This window comes from Onychostoma macrolepis, chromosome 05 (assembly GCF_012432095.1).
Source record: "Onychostoma macrolepis isolate SWU-2019 chromosome 05, ASM1243209v1, whole genome shotgun sequence".
Taxonomy (NCBI): domain Eukaryota; kingdom Metazoa; phylum Chordata; class Actinopteri; order Cypriniformes; family Cyprinidae; genus Onychostoma; species Onychostoma macrolepis.
Window position 1 is genome coordinate 22,245,936 of NC_081159.1, and position 21,119 is coordinate 22,267,054.

At 36.4% G+C, this 21,119-nt stretch overlaps 3 protein-coding genes across 3 annotated transcripts; 1 reads left to right on the top strand and 2 right to left on the bottom strand.

Annotated features, from left to right (window-relative positions):
* The first annotated feature begins 1,905 nt into the window (after positions 1 to 1,905).
* Positions 1,906 to 13,339, top strand: htra4 (HtrA serine peptidase 4). Its single transcript, XM_058777054.1, has 9 exons — positions 1,906 to 2,544; positions 5,549 to 5,648; positions 6,413 to 6,617; positions 9,321 to 9,515; positions 9,606 to 9,638; positions 10,322 to 10,436; positions 10,512 to 10,569; positions 10,674 to 10,769; positions 12,580 to 13,339. Exons 1-9 carry the CDS (start codon positions 2,136 to 2,138, stop codon positions 12,743 to 12,745), a joined length of 1,377 nt encoding a protein of 458 aa, XP_058633037.1. The 5' UTR covers positions 1,906 to 2,135; the 3' UTR covers positions 12,746 to 13,339.
* Positions 13,340 to 13,714: 375 nt separating this feature from the next.
* On the bottom strand, positions 13,715 to 16,149 carry tm2d2 (TM2 domain containing 2). The gene is made up of 4 exons (XM_058777055.1): positions 15,670 to 16,149; positions 15,459 to 15,546; positions 15,236 to 15,351; positions 13,715 to 14,115 (listed from the first exon to the last, which is right to left on the bottom strand). Exons 1-4 carry the CDS (start codon positions 15,933 to 15,935, stop codon positions 13,902 to 13,904), a joined length of 684 nt encoding a protein of 227 aa, XP_058633038.1. The 5' UTR covers positions 15,936 to 16,149; the 3' UTR covers positions 13,715 to 13,901.
* Positions 16,150 to 16,324: 175 nt separating this feature from the next.
* On the bottom strand, positions 16,325 to 20,897 carry tbx3b (T-box transcription factor 3b). Its single transcript, XM_058777053.1, has 7 exons — positions 20,251 to 20,897; positions 19,804 to 20,071; positions 19,273 to 19,419; positions 19,079 to 19,155; positions 18,430 to 18,563; positions 17,711 to 18,246; positions 16,325 to 17,484 (listed from the first exon to the last, which is right to left on the bottom strand). Exons 1-7 carry the CDS (start codon positions 20,544 to 20,546, stop codon positions 17,188 to 17,190), a joined length of 1,755 nt encoding a protein of 584 aa, XP_058633036.1. The 5' UTR covers positions 20,547 to 20,897; the 3' UTR covers positions 16,325 to 17,187.
* Between the last annotated feature and the right edge of the window lie 222 nt (positions 20,898 to 21,119).

Sequence of the window (21,119 nt, forward strand, 5' to 3'; positions counted from 1 at the left end):
ATAAACGCTAGACAATACTCAGCGATCTGAAAGAGGAAGTCCAAGGCTTATAAAACATGTCTGATTGGATTCAGCTGTGTATGTGTAATCAGTGCAATGGATGATGGGAACTGTAGTCCGGAGTGACATGTAACAGTCTGTGTGGTGTGAGAGTCAATATGATGGAGAGGCGACCTCTTGTGGCAGTCGGACAGAAGGCCACGAACCGGATTCGTGACAATATATAACATTATACATTATATATATCATTAAATACAGCATGTGTGTGTGTGTATGTGTGCATGTGTTAAACTGTAATAATACTTGAAATAGTACTATTTTTACTGTACTGACTTTGAATAAATGCAGCTTGTGTGCATACTGTTACGTCCAGAGCCATAAGGTTCTGTTGTGTGAACTCTATGTCTTGTTTCTCTCTCTCTCTCTCTCCCTGCAGAACCTGTATCTCCCACCTGAGGCTAATTAAGAGCTCTGCAGTGATTGGGGAATGGGAGAGGAGAGCGAGTATTTAAACTACAGCTGCTACTCAGACCAGCAGTTGGTGGTGGCTGGATGGTGTGCGACGGCTGAGAACTCCTCTTTAGACTTTATTGTGAAGCCCTAATTGGTGCTTTGGTGTACCTTTATCTCAATTGTGTTGAGATTGTTGAAGTAGAGTTTCTGTCGTTGATTACAGCTAAGACTGATCCTTAATCTACAGAGGAGTGAGTGTTAACTTCAGTAGCCCATTATAAATTTTAAGCTTTAATTTGTCTTTTGTTTTGGGTTTAGTAGGAAGGTGGGTGCCATTTTGTTTTGTATTACTTATTTTCTCCTGTTTATGTTAGTTTAGGGAGTTAGTTTAAATCTGCTGTATTTTGGTTTCTTTTCTTTGAAGTTTAGTCAGTTGGTTTATACAGTTAGCTCTTTTATGTTTGTTATTTTGGCCTTACCCCCTTCTGAAGTTAATACCCTCTTTAATGTTACTCCTGTTTAGATGGTAAATAAAAACTTCTCTTTTTGCTGAACTATCGTGGCTGTGTGGGTTATTGTACCTCTTCTGGGTTTGGAGACGTTTTCTCTGCCGTCGCACAGTGCCTCACCACCAACCATTTTTAGTTCTGTTGCGGTCTTCCCATTTTAGACCGTAACAATACATATAGTTGTTAAAGAAAAAGATGCCATAATTACAACATCATAAAAGACAACATAATGAAGCCCTTCCAAAGCATAATCCACGCAATGAAATAAATCAGCAACATCATAGCACAATATAGCACTTATTTTTCACAATATATAGCCTGTATTAAATGCAAGTTCTGCTCCGTTATACTGCATTTATCATTACCGCTTCATTGTAATGACCTGAGTTGTTGGACTAACAGACACAGAGCAACATGATCTCACAGAATTCCGTGTAATGACCACGGACTTAATTAACCCTGAATCTGTGGTGACATCACGGAATCGCCGAAAACTCCGTGATGGGCTCACAGAAGTGATACCAATGTAAGTCCGTGACAGGCATCAGCCGTGCTCCACGCACGGATCCACTGGTTCAACACTTTCAATATGCCGACGCGATAATTTATCGTCATCATTATTGTTCATAACTGGGTAGGTTTAGGGTAGGGGTGGGGTCAGGTACTCCAGTGAAAGTATAACTGCATCGGAGTCACTCTTTTTACGTGGTCCGATGCAGCGCTGGTGTTGAACCAGTGAATCCGTGCATGGACCACGGCTGATGCCTTCTGTGAGCCCAGCACGGCATTTTCGGCGATTCCGTGATGCCACCACAGATTCAGGGTTAATTAAGTCCGTGAACATTACACTGAATTCTGTGAGATCAGGTTGCACAGAGACATGTAAACTTTGAGCTCCTCCCTTAATTCCTCTCGTGAAGACCTCAAACTATATCCAAACTCAGAAGAGCTGCGTTCCAGCATGCTGTCCATTCATAAAGAGGTGTCTGTACAACGAGCCACATCTTGAGCATCATTATGACATTTCAGCAATATGCAACTGGTGTTTTTAAACTTGAACATTTTCACTGTAGGGATAAGCAAGGGGACATCTGTTGATTTTGTTAAAGGGAAGTTTACTTTAAACTGAAATTCCATCGGTCCTTACATCGATTGGTGAGATTATTGTTCATCATGTGGAGACTGCTGACCTGTGTTCTCATGGCCTCTTGGTTGCAGGCGCGTGACCTGCGGAAGAGACAAACTACGTGCCCAAATGTGTGCGACCTGTCCCGCTGCTCATCTGCTCTAGAGTCTTGTTATTTCGGCGTGGTGAAGGACAGATGTGACTGCTGCACGGTGTGTGCGGCGGGAGAGGGGGAGTATTGTGGGGATCGCGGACATGCGGTTTGCGGTCAGGGAATGACCTGTGAATATCGCAGCAGTGCGCGCGGTGCGTGCGTGTGTGACTCCCATGAGCCAGTGTGCGGCAGCGATGGGAGAACATATCCCAGTGTCTGTCGACTGAAAGCGGAGAACAGACGGGCTGAGATGAGCGGCATACCTGCTGTCATTTTCATCCAGAGAGGCCCCTGCGAGACCGGTGAGGGAAGAAAAACTGTTTGTTTTGGTGTTCATAACATCTGGCCAACTTGACAGAAGTTAATAACAATCTAAACGGTGTAGCTGTTTTTTATTTATTTTTTTCCTTGCAGCAGAGGCAACAATTTAAATTAAAAGTAATGTATCAAATGTAATTTGACGAACTGACAGAAAGTGTCCTAAAACAGCCCATAACGTTTTGCAAACCCTGCTGAAAAAAAAAAAAAAAAACAGCAAACACCAGCTAAAACCAGCCTAAGATGGTTGCCTGGTCTTAGCTGGTTTAAGCTGGAAGTAGCTGGCTTTAGCTGGTCTCCCAGCCTATGTCTTAATCATCATGTTTTTTCCTTTCCCTAGTCAAAAAAATTATATCAAAACAAATTATTGATTTCTCATGAATTTACTGTCCTCCTAATTTCCATTAGGATCAAATTCCTTTTATTTAACAAAAGCCAGTTCTTTCTATCCTGATGGAGAGTTTTTAAGCTGTAACTCACAAATCTTCACAACACAGGAATGTTATTATTTTATTTTAAGTTGCTGCTTTACAGGAGTTACACACTTAAAACCAGATTTTTGCATATTTATCATATTTCACATATGCCATGTCTAGCACAGATATCACTGAAATACTACACTTAGTTTAGCAATACTGAGGTGCAAATCAAAAAGTCATTGAAGGGGCATATCATATCTGATATGATTGAGTACAGCTTAACTTTACAGCTTCATGCAAAATTCAACCGAATCCCCTCATAAAAAAGTACGAGGAGGCATTTATGTGATAATAGATTTATGACTTAAGCCACAAACCTCTGCAGTAAAAGAGGTGCAGCATTTCAAATCTGTTTCAATGTCAAGGGAACTTTGATAACATTCATTTCAGCACATGTCAGTGCTGGCATTCAGCAGTTTTGCATATTGCGAAAGCAGAGTTGTTAATGTCAACTACTTCTTTGTCACTTGTTATAAGCTAAATCATGGAGCACATTTTGAGCATCAGTATCGTCATAGCATATTGATTGTGTAAATGAACTGAAACCTTAGAATGATATTGCTATAGCTACCAAAAATGTTATCAGGACAAGAGATTATTATTGATATTTTTAAATTCCTTCTTTTTTATCGTGCCATAGTACCTATGGGGTGATTTCCAACGCTTCTTCATTTATAACAATAATGTAAGTCATCATATTGCGTTTTTTTCTCATTCTCACAGCTTGATGATTTGACACACAGATGCATGTATCAAATGGTCCCCTTACAGTGTTAGTACAAATAGTCCTGCACTGAGAAAACATTTTTATTGTTTTCTATAAATGAAGGTGGTGCTAGTGGCAATGATCAATGTTTAAGATCTACACAATCCACTGATACCAGAATCATTCCAGCTGATATGAGAACAGTTATTTTAGAGAAGGCAAGAAGTATATGTAAATTAATAAGTTAGTATTAAAGGGTTACTCCACCCCAAAATTTAAATTTTGTCATTAATCGCTTACCCCCATGTCGTCCCGAACGCGTAAAAGCTTCGTTCGTTTTCGGAACACATTTTAAGATATTTTGGATAAAAACCGGGAGGCTTTTAATTTTCATTGTATGGAAAAGAACAACTTTGACTTTTATCTTACACAGAAGAAAGAAAATAATATGAGTTTTCAAAAGACATTAGTACATTATTTAAAAAAAAAAAAAAACATATGTAATGCAACTCTGAACTATTGATTGAAAAATATGTAAATGTTTGAAAAATTTGCAACAAGAAATACACTTATATTAAAAATGACACACACATAAATATATATTCAACTCCATATATTTTTATTTGCATATTTATACAAGCATTAACATATTTTTATATACATACATACACATATATATATATATATATATATATGCTGTATGCACACAAATGTTCCCTGGCTTCTGGCCAAGAGGTTCAAATTTATTTCGTTTTGACAGTTATGCCTTGGGATATATGATCTATCTATAAAAACCATGTGGCATGTTCTGTCAGCTATGCCTTTCCAAAGTCAGGGGTCCCAAAAGGGCTGGAAAACACAAATGTCAAGTGAACTCAGTATGCAAAAAATACTCAAGGGAACAATGATTTCGTCAAGTGGTAACATGTGGATTACATAACCTTTATCCACATCCATCACATATTTGCATATATGTAGCATCAGATTTCTTTGACAGAAAAGTAAGAGAGAATATGATTTAAACAATGACGTCTTAATTTTTTGTTCTCACCTTTTTATTGTTTTTTACACACATCATCCATTCAAAAAAAAAAAAAAACAGGCATATAATCAATACTTTAAGAGTCCAGTCAAAAGGGAGAGAGAGAGGGAGGGGAAAAAAGAAAAAACAAAACAAGTCATTCCTTTATATAATCAAGTATGTTAAAGAAAAAAACACTTCCAAGCATCAATAGTAGAGGGCTTGGCCCCATTAATTCGCGCTGTTGTACATTCACAAGTCACTATTTTCAGGAGGCTATGGATCCATCTTAATTTATTAAGATTTATTAAGTTTTTATGGCGCTGCATCTGGTTTACTGTCATGATTTCTCATTTCTCATTATAGAAATATCTTTTGTGTTTACCTGTTGTGGTTCACCCCAGGGAAACCTGCACATGCAATGTCGGGACCCTGACTTTCTCTCAGAGGAGCAAGGCTGCTGTCAGCTGCCACAGACTTGGAGATAAGCATGTAACATCAATTTATGCAGAGACTGTGTGACAAGTTCTCCCCCAGTGCCTTCAGGTAGCAGGGTGAAGAAAAGAGCTCCACAGGGCTGTTTGCTTTACTCATAGCTTGTGCCCACACGTTACTATTGTTGATGTGCAACATGTTGAAGAGCAACATTGTGACATTGATCAAGCAAAGTTGTCAACCCATGGTTTTGTGCACATGTTTTTTGGCTTGGTCTCTATTTAAATACAGGCAATACTTTCTAAAGTAATTTGTGTTGTTTTTATCTGATCTCTTTGTTCTGATAGGCTCTCGAAATCCAAGCAGCATGCGCTATAAATTTAACTTCATAGCAGATGTGGTGGATAAGATTGCCCCTGCAGTGGTCCATCTAGAACTGTTTAGTAGGTAAGGACAGATGGTGTTGGTTGTTTAGATGCTGAGCACAGAGTGACATGCTGGTTATAATGCTTGGTATTCTTAGCTGGCACAGAATGAACTCTCAATATGTGATTAAATTATGACAACATAATAGTTTTTGCTTGCTTGTTTAGACTGAGGTTCAAAAATGAGAGTAGAATAAGTATGTAAACACTGCTGTTTGGATTGGAATTTCTGTGTGTTACAAGATAACTGTTATTGCATTGTGCATAAATTAAACTCTAGTATATAATTATGTGACAAAATATGCACAGTGTCATCATCACTAAACATTTACAATGTTACATTTCATAGCACAGTTTAAAAAAGGATGTTATACACAATCTTGTGCTCACCAAGACTGCATTTATTTGAAACAGTAAGATTGTAAAAAATTATTAAAGCAACTGTTTTCAATTTTAATAGATTTTAATTTATTGTAATTTATTCCTGTAATGGCATATAGCTAAATTTTCAACTGATACTCCAGTATTGAGTGTCACATGGTCCTTCTATGATTCTAATATGCTGATTTGGTGCTCAAGAAACATTTTTTATTGTTATTATGTTAAAAATAGATACCGTGATACATTGTTTAGGATTCTTTGATGAACAGAATGTTTAAAAGTGCAGACAAGAAGTTGGAATTTGCCTGTAAAAATGTTGTGCTTCAAAACCTAGAAATCTCTCAACAAACTCATTTTTTATGAACTCATACACCAAGGAACTATTTCCCCAATGTTTCCTTCCAGACTACCATTTTCCAACCAAGACGTCCCTGTTTCCAGTGGTTCAGGGTTTATAGTGTCAGAGGACGGGTGGATTGTCACCAATGCACATGTACTGACCAATAAGCAACATATCAAAGTGGAGCTGAAAAATGGCATGCTCTACGATGCCACAATCAAAGATGTGGATCAAAAATTAGACATTGCTCTCATTAAGATCGACTCAGAGGTAAGTATGCCAAGATGTCCAAAACCTGGTCAGAGGACATGGAGAAATGACTTAACCAATGACAAAAACTAGCCTCCAGAGGTCTTAAGTGCATATTCAAAATACCTTTTGTTGCATGGTAAAAATGTTGTCTTTGCATTTTACTGCTCAGATACACTGGTTTATCATCAGCGACTAGCTTCACAGCTGCTGGAAGTAAATTAATCTTGGGGAGGCAGTCCAGCAGATGTTTCTGGAGTCAGCAAGGGCTTGTGCCACCAAAAATTTGATTCTGCTTCTTGACATGGTTAATTTGTTTTCTGATTTTCTCAGGAGAGGTCTTACAAATTCCAACTTTCCACCTATTTTCGCTGTGCACTTGTGACCATGCAAGATAACATGTCTATTTGCCACTGACAGTCTGCCTTTGTAAACAGTACCAGCACAAGGCCCTGAAATATCTCCTGGCAGAAATACAAAACACCCCTAAGAGTAAAAAAAAAAGTCCTTTCAGACTGATTTAGAACCACCTAACTCCTGAGACCATCTGTAAAGACAAGGTTTGATCAGCAGCATAGAGCATCCTCTGCCAACAACAATAACGTCTCGCCATAACCCAGACCATAGCAACAGCATGTAGCACAATGATTGGTAATCACTTTAATTCAGTCCCAGACTGTGTATGGCTGCCTGTGGTTTCAAAAAGGAGGAGAAAAGTGGAGAAGAAGTGCTGGGGAGGCAGATGGCAATCTGTTATTTTGCAGTGCTCAGCCCCCCAGCAGTAGCCTGCAGAGTCAAGGTTGGGACAGAGTGTAAAGGCGTCCTGCTCCAGAAGCCCCGGTAATCAAGCCTGGTGCATCAGCCTGAAGTCATAAAAATGCACCCTACAGAGCACAGGCAGGCAGAGGCAAGCTCAGGCACAGACTGGCTGCTGGTTTCAAACATTTCAAGGAAACTTATTAGACTGTTCAAAAAAGGTGACAGCACAGAAGATAGTCAAGTTGTTTTTCTCTGAAAAAGACTAGTGGCCTGGTGATTTTGAGTTGGAGATCACGATGAGTTGTTTGTGGAAAAAGGCGAGTATTAAAAGGGTTATTTCCGATTAAAAAGTTGCTCACTAACAAACTGTTAGTAAATGTTATCGCTGTAGTTGCCAATTTCAAACGCTGTCACAGAGCGCTCACAAACCAACAGACTTTCCACTTTGCAACTACCTATTTACAGCACGAAAAGTGATGAAGGTCAGAAGATATATTAAATGTTAAAAGATACAGTTCAACTTACCAACATGCTGAACTGTATTTCCAATACTGTCAGAGATTCAACCGTGGAAATATGTGACCCTGGACCACAAAACCAGTCTTAAGTCGCTGGGGTACATTTCTAGCAATAGCCAAAAATACATTGTATGGGTCAAAATGATCGATTTTTCTTTTATGCCAAAAATCATTAGGATATTAAGTAAAGATTATGTTCCATGAAGATATTTTGTAAATTTATTACCGTAAATATATCAAAACTTCATTTTTGATTAGTAATATGCATTGCTAAGAACTTAACTTTTAATTAAGTTAAATGGACAACTTTAAAGGCGATTTTCTCAGTATTTGGATTTTTTTGCACCCTCAGATTCCAGATTTTCAAATAGTTGTATCTCGGCCAAATATTGTCCGATCCTAACACACCATACATCAATGGAAAGCTTATTTATTCTTGAAAAATTGACACTTAAGACTGGTTTTGTGGTCCAGGGTCAGATATGTCACACAGCTTATGAACAACATGTCACCAGACGTTACATTCACTTCAGGAAAGTAATTAATTATTTGATTGAGATGTTATAGCTAAAATATATAGCTAAAATCATAAATAGTACATTACAAATGTCTATTTGATGTATGCTTGAATCAGCATAATCTCTCTCTCTCTCTATAATATATATACAGTATTAGTAAATACAGATATAACACAGCTGCACTAGCTGCAAAATATGTATTAACCATTCACAATGTTAGATGTTAAACATGATTAACTCGAAACTGACTTACTTTATCTTTTCATTTATTTAGATTTTATTTATTATTATTTATGTTGTTATTTATGTTGTTGTTGTTATATATATATGTTAATGCTTTGGCAACATTGTGTTACACAGTCATGCTAATAAAGCTTAATTGAATTGAACTGAATTGAATTGAAATATATATATAGAGACAGAGAGTTATATTAATATTTTGAATTAGTTTTTATTTTTATATTTTCAGTTTTCATTTGGATTTTTTAATTCTTTTTTGTAACTAACATTTCTATTTAACTTTTAGTATTTTTAGTAGACTACTTCAACTTTTTTTTTTTTTCAGTTAGTTTCCAAAGCCACATTTCTAATTTTCATGTTTTTCATTTCATTTTAATATTTTATTTTTATCGTTTTTAGTTAACAGTAACTGGCTGAAATAATGCTTTTTTATTATTATTATTCTGTTAAAAGATTAACAGAAAAGTTAACAGATTGTTTGGGGTGCTTCCTCAAAATATTTTATGACAGCCATCATTTAAACTGTTATATCTGGACATGTGTTTGGAGTAGAAACATTAATTATATAAATAGCCTATTTTTAATTGTGCATAAAACTGTTTTGTTGGTCAAAACAACTTAAAAACCAGGAAGTTGGTAAAATATTGCAGGAATGAATGAAATACACAATGTCTCTTTGTTTTAAACAGACTCCCCTGCCAGTGCTTTTACTTGGTCGTTCATCAGAACTGAGACCAGGAGAGTTTGTAGTGGCTGTGGGAAGCCCGTTTTCTCTTCAAAACACAGTAACCACTGGTATCATCAGCACTACCCACCGAGGAGGTCATGAACTTGGCCTGCAGAACTCTGATATGGAGTATATTCAAACAGATGCCATTATAAATGTAACCGTTCTACATATAGACACTATCAATATAGATAGTTTAGCTGTGTGTCCATGAATATGAATAGAATGTTAATGTTTTCTTTCACAGTATGGAAACTCTGGAGGACCTCTTGTAAACTTGGTAAGAACATTTTATTCTCCTGTCTCATATTTGACATTAAGTATATTTTGAATATAATTCTCTCTGTCTCAGCTGCTACTGATTTGTTTATCCCTATTTGTTTCCAGAAAACTTCCCCCAAGGTTATAACTCTTGTTTTTATTTGTGCAACATTCAATTTTGGTATTCATGGTTCCTTACTGTGAAGTGTCTACTGTTTCTATGTCTGCTTCCATCTGGAAATTTAGTATACCCTGGGCAAATTACCTGCAGTGGTTTATATTATTCTATTGATCTTTGTAAAGGAAAACACAACATGTGTTGAAGGAGCCTCAGGCTCAAGCATGCATCTGGCTGTGCAATAAAAATTATTTCCATTTAAAGTGCACAATAGATACTTGAAAATATGTAAAAAGCATTGCACAGACGCACCATAAAACTGGAATTAAACAATGCAATAGTATAAGCAAAAAAGCTGTATTTCAATTTGATATGGCTTTATTAATGGTATGTATGTATAACTATGTACATACAAACATCTTACATTGTATTTGTTTAAATAATGACCTCAATATTCCCTATTACTCTTAATTATTAAATTAAACCCAGTACACCCAGTGATCACCATCCCTTGTGTGTCTCAAGGTAGCTGTTCATTCATTGCAGTGCATTTCAATATTATGCTCCCTGTTTGCGGTTTCAAGGACGGGGATGTCATTGGCATAAACACGTTGAAGGTTACACCAGGAATATCTTTTGCCATTCCCTCGGACCGCATACGCCAGTTCCTTGCGGACTCTTATGACAGACAAAGAAAAGGTTTGCAAACTTCTTTTGAACTGTTTATTTGTTTTAATCTTGATTGATTTAAGTAGCTGTTTTCTTACATTTCAGGAAGAATGCTGACTAAAAAGAGATATATGGGAGTGCGAATGCTTCAACTTTCAGCTGCGTAAGTTTGATTTTTTTCTTCTTTTCAAATATGCTTTTATTAAGATATAAAGATACATTTATATTGTTTTTTTTTTTTTTTAATTATCATGTTTCTTTCATCAGTTTGATTAGGGAGCTCAGAGAGAAGGAGAGAAACTTCCCAGACGTGAGTGCAGGGGTGTACGTGTATGAGGTTATTCAAGGGACAGCTGCCTTCAGGTAAAGGGATTTGCCTGCACCTCCTCTTACACCTCCCGATTAACCCCAACCACACCTCTTTCTTCACTCATCTAGGCCCAGAGGCTCCTTTCGTACTATCATAACCTTCAGTCAGATCAAGATTTATATCCTCTTCGTATGCCATAAAGACCTTTAACGTTACATATTTGCCCAATGGATATATTTTTCCTGTAGCACCTCTGTCCTATAATGACATTCCTCCTGTGGTATTTTGTTTTTGTTTGTTTTTTGTATATCTGCCATTAGAAACTTTAAGAGGTAGTTCACCTAAATATGAAAATGGTCATTTTCCCACCCTCATATCATTCCAAACCTATATGACTTACGGTAATTTCTTCTGTGAAACATAATAGAATGTTGGTAACCAAATAGGGATGATGTAACGATTAACCGCGAGCCGATTGAAAATCGATTCAAATGCTAAACAAATCGCGATTCAATTAGGGGTAGGAGTTTATATGAATGTATGTCTGAGGGGAACTTACTGTCTTTAGAAAAGTTCCGATGGTATTTTTTCTTTTCATCTTGCTTCTGTATAATGCATATTAAAGTTCATAAGTGCAGCGCTGCTTTGTTTACAGCGAAAACCAAGGAAACGCTTTAAGCGCCACCTGCTGGCAGAGACTGAATCTGCGTCTCATTCAGCTCATCTGCTGTTTCTGTTTTATGCAGATATTTTTTTATGTATAGTTTCACAAAACTGAAGTCAGACTATTCTGTTTTTGCTTCAAATTTCGAAATTATACAATCTAATTTAGATTAAAAACTGCTCATGTTGCATGTATGCAGCATCTTTGTTTGGATCATGATTAAAATGCAGTGGTTGCCTCTAATTTTAAATGGAAAGAGCACAGACAAAGCCTTGTTTCATGTATATGAAGAGATTTCTTTTATTTGTGTTACTTATATATTTGATTTGGGGTTTGTTTTAAAATTTAAATTTAGTTTTGTTATTTACATTTACATTATATTTACATTTTGTTATTAGCAGACACTTTTATCCAAAGCAACATACAAATGAGGACAATAGAAGTAATTAAAACCAACAAAAGAGCAATAATATGCAAGTGCTATATTAATATATAATTATAGTGTTATATTTCAATTTCACAAAGAAACGTGCAGCATTTTGTCCAAGCAATAATAAAAGGACCAGTGTTGGGCTAGTTACTCAAAGAATGCAATATATTACTCATTACTAGTTACTCCTTTCTAAAGTAATGTTGTTTCTTTACTTATTACTTTCTGGCAACATTAATTAGTTACACTACTTTTTACTTTTTACTTTTTCTTCATGCCCCACAGAAGTTATAACTGTGTATCTTCCAGATAAAAGTCTTCTAGAATGTTACTAACAACATATTTCTGCCTCATCATTTGCCAAAAATCCACATTGGATCGCAGTCAGAAGTTATTACAAACACTCAGTAGTGATTGATAGTGACATTCAAGTAGAAGTGTTGTATTATTCTCATTAATTGTCACGTGTAGCTTGAAGTAATTTTTCCGTTACCCATATGTGATTAAATTTCGTCATGTATTTTATCAAATCACATGAGTTTGTAAGAAAAACTCTGTTTAATAAACATATTTTTAATTATATTAATATAATGTACCACATAATGTATAACAAGCTACAGATAATTAAAGACAAACACCCTGGACTTTCTATTGCTTTCTTATTTTAGATCCAAAGCCTGATCAGTTAACTGTTGCAATTAACACTCACAATACAAGAATAATAACGAAGGGTATCACAACATTTCACATATTGCAATTTGTTTTGTAGCGCTGGCTTGCTCAACCAAGATGTGATAATCAGCATTAACGGACAACCAGTGCATTCTACAGAGAACGTGAGTCAGGCTGTGCAGTCAAACAAAGTTCTTTCTTTGGTGGTGCGACGTGCTAATGAAGAAATCACAATAACAGTGGTTCCTGACGAAGTGGACTGATAAATATTTCTGGTGCTAGTTTTCATCTACATACCTCCAAACAATGTACTTTTTGATATAAATACACAAGTCTTATTGTTAAGATTGTATTGTTCTTCTGTATATATTATTCGGATTGTCTGTAATGTCAGTTTTATTTTGCAGAATATCATAAGTTCCTGATATAAACTACTGTTCTAGTGTCTTATGCTTAACAAGTATTGTTTTGATTGACAGCATTATCTTGTAGTGCATGTGAACATTGTCAGGCTGTAATCCATCACACGGTCAACATACACATCGCATTCACTTACTACCTGCTGCTTTCAATTGGTTTCAAATATAGAGTCATTTTCACCAGTCAAACAATTCTTTGTACCCATATGATTTTATCCAAGCCAAAAATTGGTTATTGAAATATAAGCACATGTTGTTTTAAAGCAATGCACTTGGATGTGTTGCAACATATCCCCAAGTGCCTACTTTTTTCAGCATACCATCAGTCAATAAGTAAATAATACATAATGTACAAGAAACACACAAGCCATGGAACATGAAAGAAAACTTTTTAACAGTTTCTCACCAAATTGTGTTTTGAATGGTGTGTGAAAAAAGCCATGGGAATTCTGCCAAAGGATGCATGTTTAATATTAATGCATGTCTATTATTATATGTATTTTTAATTGCAAGCTGTTTCATAACATCTGTCCTTTGACAGCTCTTTGTAGGTATTCAGTCTAAAACAAGATCTGTAACATCTCTGCAGCTGTTTATGCACAGTCTGCAATCCAGCCCTGAAAACATAATTTGATTTGATTTTAGACATCATTTCATAATGGGGAGAATGTTCAGAAAGACCACATAACAATAAAGGACAAAGACAAGTGTAGTCCATTTGGAAAATATCTGACTAATTTCCTAGATGACTTTGTTGTTTGTTTAATAAAATCACTGTCAGATCATCATAAATATTAATGTATCAATTAAGAGTTTTACTCTTTGAAGATAATCTTTATTTACAACACTGCTTCGCATAAACACTTTACAAAAGAAACAAGAAAACAGTATTTTACAAATAATAAATGGCAGACAAGGCCCATGTAAGCCCACATGCATACAGTGTTTTAAATATAACTTGTGAGCGTGAGAAAGGTGAATCAGACACAGCCTCTTTGAATCAGTAGAAAGTGCACCAGTTGCTGCTGTCGCTGGGAGTCAGGCCTCCTGTTATCAGGAGAATGAGGTCCACAAACCACCAGATGCCAAGACCTCCCAGGGTAAGCAGCTTTCCCACCGCAGTCCCAGTGTGCCCAAGACAGAACCGATCGACGCCGAAACACCCCAGGAAAAATGAGTACAGAAGGGTGGTGATGAAGTAGTGTCCTGTGTATCTTAATAAATCACAAAGGAAAACAATTAACAAAGGTAATAGTTTTAAAGTTTGTGTTTAGTGTAAAGCCTGTGTATTGATGCAGCTCTATTTACTGAAGGCCAGTCTTGAGATTTACACAGCATAGAGTACAGTACAGATAGACTCTCAGCGAATTTGAGATCCACAGTACTTCACTGCCCTCTTGTGGTGTAGAAATTAAAAATTATGTAACGCTCTCTTGTGGTTCAAGAGCAGTTCAAACAACAGGAAACACTTTGTATAACTGGCTTCCATCTCATGTTAGTGATGTTTTTGTTTTTTTTAAACAAACAAACCTATTAGCAGGGTTCCAACATTCTTGACAATTTAATTTTCCATGACCTTTCTAGTAAATTATAATTACCGAATAAAGATTTTAAAGACCAGTTCAGACCATTTCGTGAACATATCTATGGCTAGCAATCAAGTTTTACTTTACACAAGAGCTGACCATAACTAGAAAGATGCATATTTATTATAGACAATTCCATGACTAAAAAAATATAATTTTTACTAACACTAAATGCAAATAGCCCATTTTGTTGGCAAAAGCCATATACACTATCTCTGCCCACCATTGATCTGGTTGAGCCAGACAAAGTTACAAAATAACACATTCAGAGAGTAATGATAGTGAATTTATCTTCTGACACATCTCAAAATCTCAAATGACATATCAGCTCAGAGTTGATTATAAATAATAAAAATAACTGAAAAGTGCCGAATGGATATTTAATAGGCCTATAATTGAAACTGGATTTGATGTCCTCTCATTGATGGGGCACACTGACCGCAGACCTGGACCTTCAAGGACACCTCTATTGATCAGCAGGTCACAGGTCAAACTTAAAATAAACCCTAATCCTGCTGTGTTATATTGCCCTACAACACACTGAGCTGCAACTAATATCTACCACTATTTGCAATAAAATATTAATAGCATTATTAATTTTTTTTTTTTTTTTAAATCACTATAGCACTTAGTGAAAAGAAACCTTTTTCTTCCACTTGTGTAAAGAATTTAACATGCAAATAGCCTCTACCAAAAAAATGACATTAATTTATATTATATTTCCAGTTGCGGGAACCCTTTCACTTACTTGATGCATGGCTCATTGCCTCTGAGAAACTCCCGTGGTCCAGCGCACTCTATGCCATCCAGTGCCGTGCACAACACCTGGGTATGGTTCACATCTTTGTACACTTGACCGCCAAACTACAAGAAAATATACGTTTTAAGTTTTTAGTTTGGCTATAAACATCGTTCAGCACTCAAATTCTTAGTGCAACATATAGGCCTATTTTCAATAAAAATTTACTCGCCTTTACACATCCATAGCCCAGTTCCTGAAAGGCAGAGACATTTCCTCCGTGATCGACTGGATCTTGACAGAATATGAATTCCTCTGGTCTATAAAAGATACAAGAGCACGAGATATCATCACATAACTGCATCAGTGACGAGTGAACTGTAACTAAGTGTTGTTTACACGAAAAAGGCCGCGTGCTGCGTAAAGATGAGATGTTTACTCACAGGTATCGACAGAGGACGACAGGTGATGGAGGGCTGTACTCATACTGCTCCGTGTGATTGGATGTTTCTGTAGGTATAACACTCTCCATCACGTTTTCTTCTGGCGGTTCGCTGATCAGAACTGTTTTGCTGGTCGTTACTCTGTTTCCGGGTGGCTCGGTTGAGTTTTGCGAGTGAATCCCTTCCAGACACTGTAAAAGCAGCACTGTGAAGAGCAGCAAGAACTGTCCGCATAATAAAATATAGTTAACTGAAATCTGCGGCATGATTTCTGAACAGCAAGTTAAGCTGAACGGCTAAATAATCTTCCGGCTAATGAACGCGACAGCAGCTACGCGGTGATTTTGCCAGTTGCATCTGAAAATGCCAGTCGACATATTACTGGCGGTTTATTTCATAATATGCGACTTATGTACCATATTATTCTGCTACCCGTAAACACAAGCTAGAACTGAGATACAATAGACAACACAGGCGGCGCATTGTGATGACGCTATTTTGTGTCGCGTTACGTCATTTCATAATTATTTTCAATGTTATTCATATCAAGAAATACGTAAATATACTATAAATAAACAGTATTTTGCTTTCATAGTTATTAAACATTTGTGGGATTAAAGTTCGTCGTAAATTGTGTTGGAAATGTAGCTCTAATTCCTGAGATTAGTTTACCAGAGTTTTTAATAGACTAACATTACATTACTAACGTTAGTAGTTTTGTATTTTCCAATATATTTTATGGATTATAGGGCACACTTAGGCATACATTTGGGGTGGTACATTTTATTTAGAGCTTTATTTAGAAATGTAATATATTACATTACTAGCCTATGTGTTATGAGATTTATTTAGAAATGTAATATCTTAATTTACATCATTTGAACTTTTTAAATATGAAATTTTAAATACTTTTTAAGCCTCTTGCCTTGAGTGAACCTTTTTATTCAGTACCCCAGCAGATCTGGCTCCATCATACGGTCATGGGTGACCTCTTGTGGTGAAATGATGACCATCATAGAGGAGCAGATTTTGGCCGCAAGAAAATAAAAGGATTGGGGTAGTTTGTTGTATGTATATGTTAAATAAAAGTACTTAATCTTAAATATATAAACCTAATTTTAGGTAGGCTATAAAAAAAGTGGCTTAACCTTTAATTGATCTTCAGGAAAAAGAAAATAAGAAGAATTTAATTATAGGTAGACTGAAACAATATTTCTAGGACTGTTATATATTGTCTATAGCTTAAAATATGCTTAAGTGAGTTGTATACTAGTCATATGGTTAAGAAAAACAAGGAGAAAAACTGTATGAAATTTATTTAATGGTTGCTCTGCAACTTCATGTATTTTACACATTTTTCACACTTTTACACAGCAGATAAAGACTAAAGAATAAATAGTATATATTAATTTTTAATCCAGATCTTCTGATCTTCAGTTGATACATACAATAGACTCTAACCATTCCATAATGCACATCATTACAGCTGAATTTGTTGTTGCTCCTGTAGAGGCATCTCTAGAGATCCCGACACGATGTGTTTTGATCCTCATTAGGTTTTGATCCAGGAGTTGTAATACCAGCATGCTCATTTGTATCAGTTTCACCATATGGTACAAATACTGAGGTTTGTGGCATTTTTCGGCCATGCACCCACATTGGCAAAGGGTAGGGTCTGCATCGCGATCGGTAGCTAGCGTTGAAAAAGGGGGAGCCTTGAACCTGGTATGATACAGCAGATGACGTGGCAGCAGATGTGGTCATGTAACTCTGTGGGTAAGATAAGACATTTCCATGCGCTGAGACAGTCACACCCTGAAAAAGTCAGATCAAATCAATATTTTATTAAGTATCGTTGCTGTTAAAATTTTTACATGCAAGTTAAAGTCACTAAAACAACACATTTTGTTTAGTGTGTTTCATGTATTTTTTTTATTTTTAAACTTTTAATTTTTTTTTATTTTACAATAAACATTTGTATTTTTATTTCTTTTTAGTGCTATTCAACCAAGCAGGCTAGCATCATGAATTGTCAACCTACCTGAGAGGTTGTTCTGTGCTGCTGAAAATCAGGCATTACAATAGGTCTTTGTTTTGAGGATGAGACTGAAGTGGTGTAATCTTGACCCTCCCCTTCATTTGACCTTCTACATAACCAAGGACCAGTTGCTTCAGATGCCAAAAACGGAAGTGTTCCAACATAATTAAACTGGCATAAATTTGACAAGAGATGTGGCGGCACACACAGAGAATTCATTAGGCCAGGAGTGGGGATGTAATAGTGCCGAGTGAGCGAACCCTTCTGAGAAACGTCAGTCACATCATCTGCAAACTTGTGTTGTTCAGCATGTTTTCTATCCAAGGTTACATTTTCAATATCCTCTTTACAATGCTTTTCTTTGCTGTTGACCCTTATGTTCCTTTCTCCTTGTATCTCCTCTTTTGAATTGTCCTTGGACTCTTGCACCGTTGTTGAGATTTCTGCCGAATTTTGCTCATCTTGAGAAATTGAATGTTTTCCATCTTCATTGCTTTCCTTCTCATCTCCATATCCATCAATGTCATTCTCATTCGTATCTGCAGAATACATCATAAATGTGTGTTAGGAATAACAAGAATAATATCAATAATAAAACAAATTAATAATATTAATATCATAAGTATAAAAATGTATAAGTATAAAATTGCTTACAATAATAAACAGTTTGACATTTATTATAAAGTATAAATATAGATTTAGTATAAATCCCAACTGAAAACCTGTTGAAGTTGATGTAACGACATTTGTTTCTTGAATTAAAGGATTTGATGAACTTTGGTCAAAAGATGAGTCGTCTGTGAACACATTGGCTTTTTTTGGTGCCACATCACACCTCTGACGCAACATCTGTTTCCTAATTATTGAAAAATACATATGTCAGTGGATTTTAAAATGATTATTTTCAAACAGTGCTGCTCAAAAGATCACATTGAAAAAATGAGGTTTTAAAATCTAATTTAAACCTGGAAATAAAGAAAATTTATTAAACAATAAAGCATGATATAAATAAGAAGACAAAGAAACATGACGTAAATAAGAAAGATTTTGCTCTAATCAAATATTGAGTCAATTTGGAATATTGATCATGTGAGCAAATTTTTGTACCAAAGGTCAAATTTGCTCAGTACAATGTGCTGTTTGAATCATGCTGGAGAATATGATCACAAGTTTGTGTTCTTGTAGCTCCAGTACTGCTGTCTTTAAAGCAAAAGGGGATGGACTCTGAAATGAATATTGTTCAGTTCAACTTTTCACTTCGGTATAATATAATTTGTTCTGGAAAAATAAATTTAAAAGGAAAATAGATGCATTTTAGAAGTGGACATTTAATAATGACTGTATAGGCATAAATCTGAAAGGAAAAAATACCTTTTCTCTCGTCTCCCATTTCCAGTATCTCGGAATCCTTTCGCAAATGGGTTATTATCGATCTTCAGCTGAGTTATCTGTAAATGTTAACATATTAATGAAGATGCCACATTTCTTAAGTGTTGTGAAAATTGTTTACAACTTTATTAGGCTAATATGTGGTTTGTCACCAACGAAACATTTGAATCTGTCACCTTTTCGTTTTGGTATGCTGTCACAGCGATAAATTCTGTCTCAGGAAACAAATAGGTTTTGAATGTGCTGTAAGGAAGTTTGAGGATGTCGTTGGCTCGAACGATATGAAACCTTGGCTGATATTTGTGCATGGAGTTTAATATGGTCTGCAAAACAAAATCATCATTTTGCATACTCATTTCATTATTTATTTATTTTTTCAAACAATAATTAAAAAGAAACATTTCTGTTCAAATTCCACAAAATTTCCTTTTTGCACATAATTAGAAAAAATACGTTATATGACTTAGTTAAAAAATAACTTTAATGAGCTGCTCGCAACAAGCAACTTGTTGAATGTTGTAGCGCTTGTTAACTTCAGGCTGTACTTGCTTGGTGACAAAGAGAACATTACCCAGAAATAGAATATATAGAAAATAGATTTGAAAAAAAAAAAAATAGAATTTAGGCTAATGGAATATTTTGAGAAGAAATTTACACTAAAAGTCGTCAATTAATTGTGAATCGCATCTACGATGTGAAATACTCACAAATCCATGTTTGTCAGATATATTGTTCGTCAGTTTGAGCTTATGAAATGTCACAGCTTTAGACATCCATTGTTCCCCGGTAGCAGGACTGTCCGGGTGGATGTACATTCGTTTGGGCATTTCTGGATCGGCCTTTCCAGCCACCATCCAGCGAGAGTTGTGAAACTTATATCTGTAGTCATCAGCCGCGACTATATCCATCAGCAGGATGTACCTCGCCTTCCTGTCCAAGCCGCTGCAGCGCACTTTGAATGCTGGAAACATTCGCCTCAGAGAAGCAAAAGACGTTTCACTTGTTTACAAAGTGTTCAAGTCAAAATACATAGTAACACTTAAGAGAAATAAACAGCATGAACAGTATAGCTCATTGTCGTCCATGCAAATTTTCAAAAAACTGTTTTTTAAAAACTCCACGCGAAGACCGGTCGTGTTAAATCACCTTCTTACCTTCCAGACTTTGTTATGACCATCTCCGTGCCGCTTCTGTGAAACTGCCCCCACAGTTCCTTGCCTTCCAGGTGAACCACGGGGTCATCCTCAGGTGCCAGTCCAGGGTCTCTCGTCTCCACAGAGAGGTGCGCGGGAGACGCGGAGTCTTTGAGCGCCAGACGAACCGAATTATGGAGCACGTTCGCATACTGCTGTTTCCCGTATCCAACAGGAAAAAACTGGGACTGCTGTCCGAGCATCGAACTAATAGTGAGGTCAATAGGACTGGCCGGTATAAAGTGCTGATACGCCATTCTCTCAACTTGCGCTGTTTGTGGGGTTATTTCATAACGTCATCAATAATCACTTCATCCTCACAGTGAAGATAGCTAATAACTCCTCTCTGAAGCCTTCAGCTTATGTGGAATCATGCTAGTTTCAGTAGGCTATGTCAGAAGTTGCAGACATCTCGCCTTTTTCATCCATTTTCATGCTTTCATGGCTTTGTCCTGTTGAGTGAAGAACCCAACTGCAGAGACCGTAAAGGTTGTTTTATGAGGTCTCGCGCGTACAGATGATGAACCCTGGGGACCTTATGCCGGATCTCAGGACAGCATGGTGGTTTGTTGTCGGGTCGGGTCAGTCAGGGGTTTCTGATTGGCTCCGTGGACACATCCAAGCCAATTGTGCTTCGTAAGGGCGTGGTAAATCGATTTTATAAAGAATCAACTGCAACAAAGTGATTTGATACAAATGGACCATCAGCTGTCTAGATTTTAGTGCTGCTCATGCTTGTGAATAAAGAAAATAGAGAAGATCAGGGCTAGTTGTCACACTAACTGCAAGGTTGTTGTGAATCAAAAGTCCAATTACACAGATTCATTTTG

Excerpts from the sequence above, each read along its gene's own strand:
- htra4 (XM_058777054.1), top strand. The coding sequence starts at position 2,136 with ATGTGGAGACTGCTGACCTGTGTTCTCATGGCCTCTTGGTTGCAGGCG. Across the intron at positions 5,649-6,412 it reads CATCTAGAACTGTTTAGTAG|ACTACCATTTTCCAACCAAG; the intron begins GTAAGGACAGAT and ends GTTTCCTTCCAG. Across the intron at positions 10,770-12,579 it reads CAAGGGACAGCTGCCTTCAG|CGCTGGCTTGCTCAACCAAG; the intron begins GTAAAGGGATTT and ends TTTGTTTTGTAG.
- tm2d2 (XM_058777055.1), bottom strand. The coding sequence starts at position 15,935 with ATGCCGCAGATTTCAGTTAACTATATTTTATTATGCGGACAGTTCTTG. Across the intron at positions 15,352-15,458 it reads TGGGCTATGGATGTGTAAAG|TTTGGCGGTCAAGTGTACAA; the intron begins GCGAGTAAATTT and ends ATTTTCTTGTAG. Across the intron at positions 14,116-15,235 it reads GGCAATGAGCCATGCATCAA|ATACACAGGACACTACTTCA; the intron begins GTAAGTGAAAGG and ends TGATTTATTAAG.
- tbx3b (XM_058777053.1), bottom strand. The coding sequence starts at position 20,546 with ATGGCGTATCAGCACTTTATACCGGCCAGTCCTATTGACCTCACTATT. Across the intron at positions 18,247-18,429 it reads CGTTACATCAACTTCAACAG|ATACGAATGAGAATGACATT; the intron begins GTTTTCAGTTGG and ends TGTATTCTGCAG. Across the intron at positions 17,485-17,710 it reads AGCACAGAACAACCTCTCAG|GGTGTGACTGTCTCAGCGCA; the intron begins GTAGGTTGACAA and ends TGACTTTTTCAG.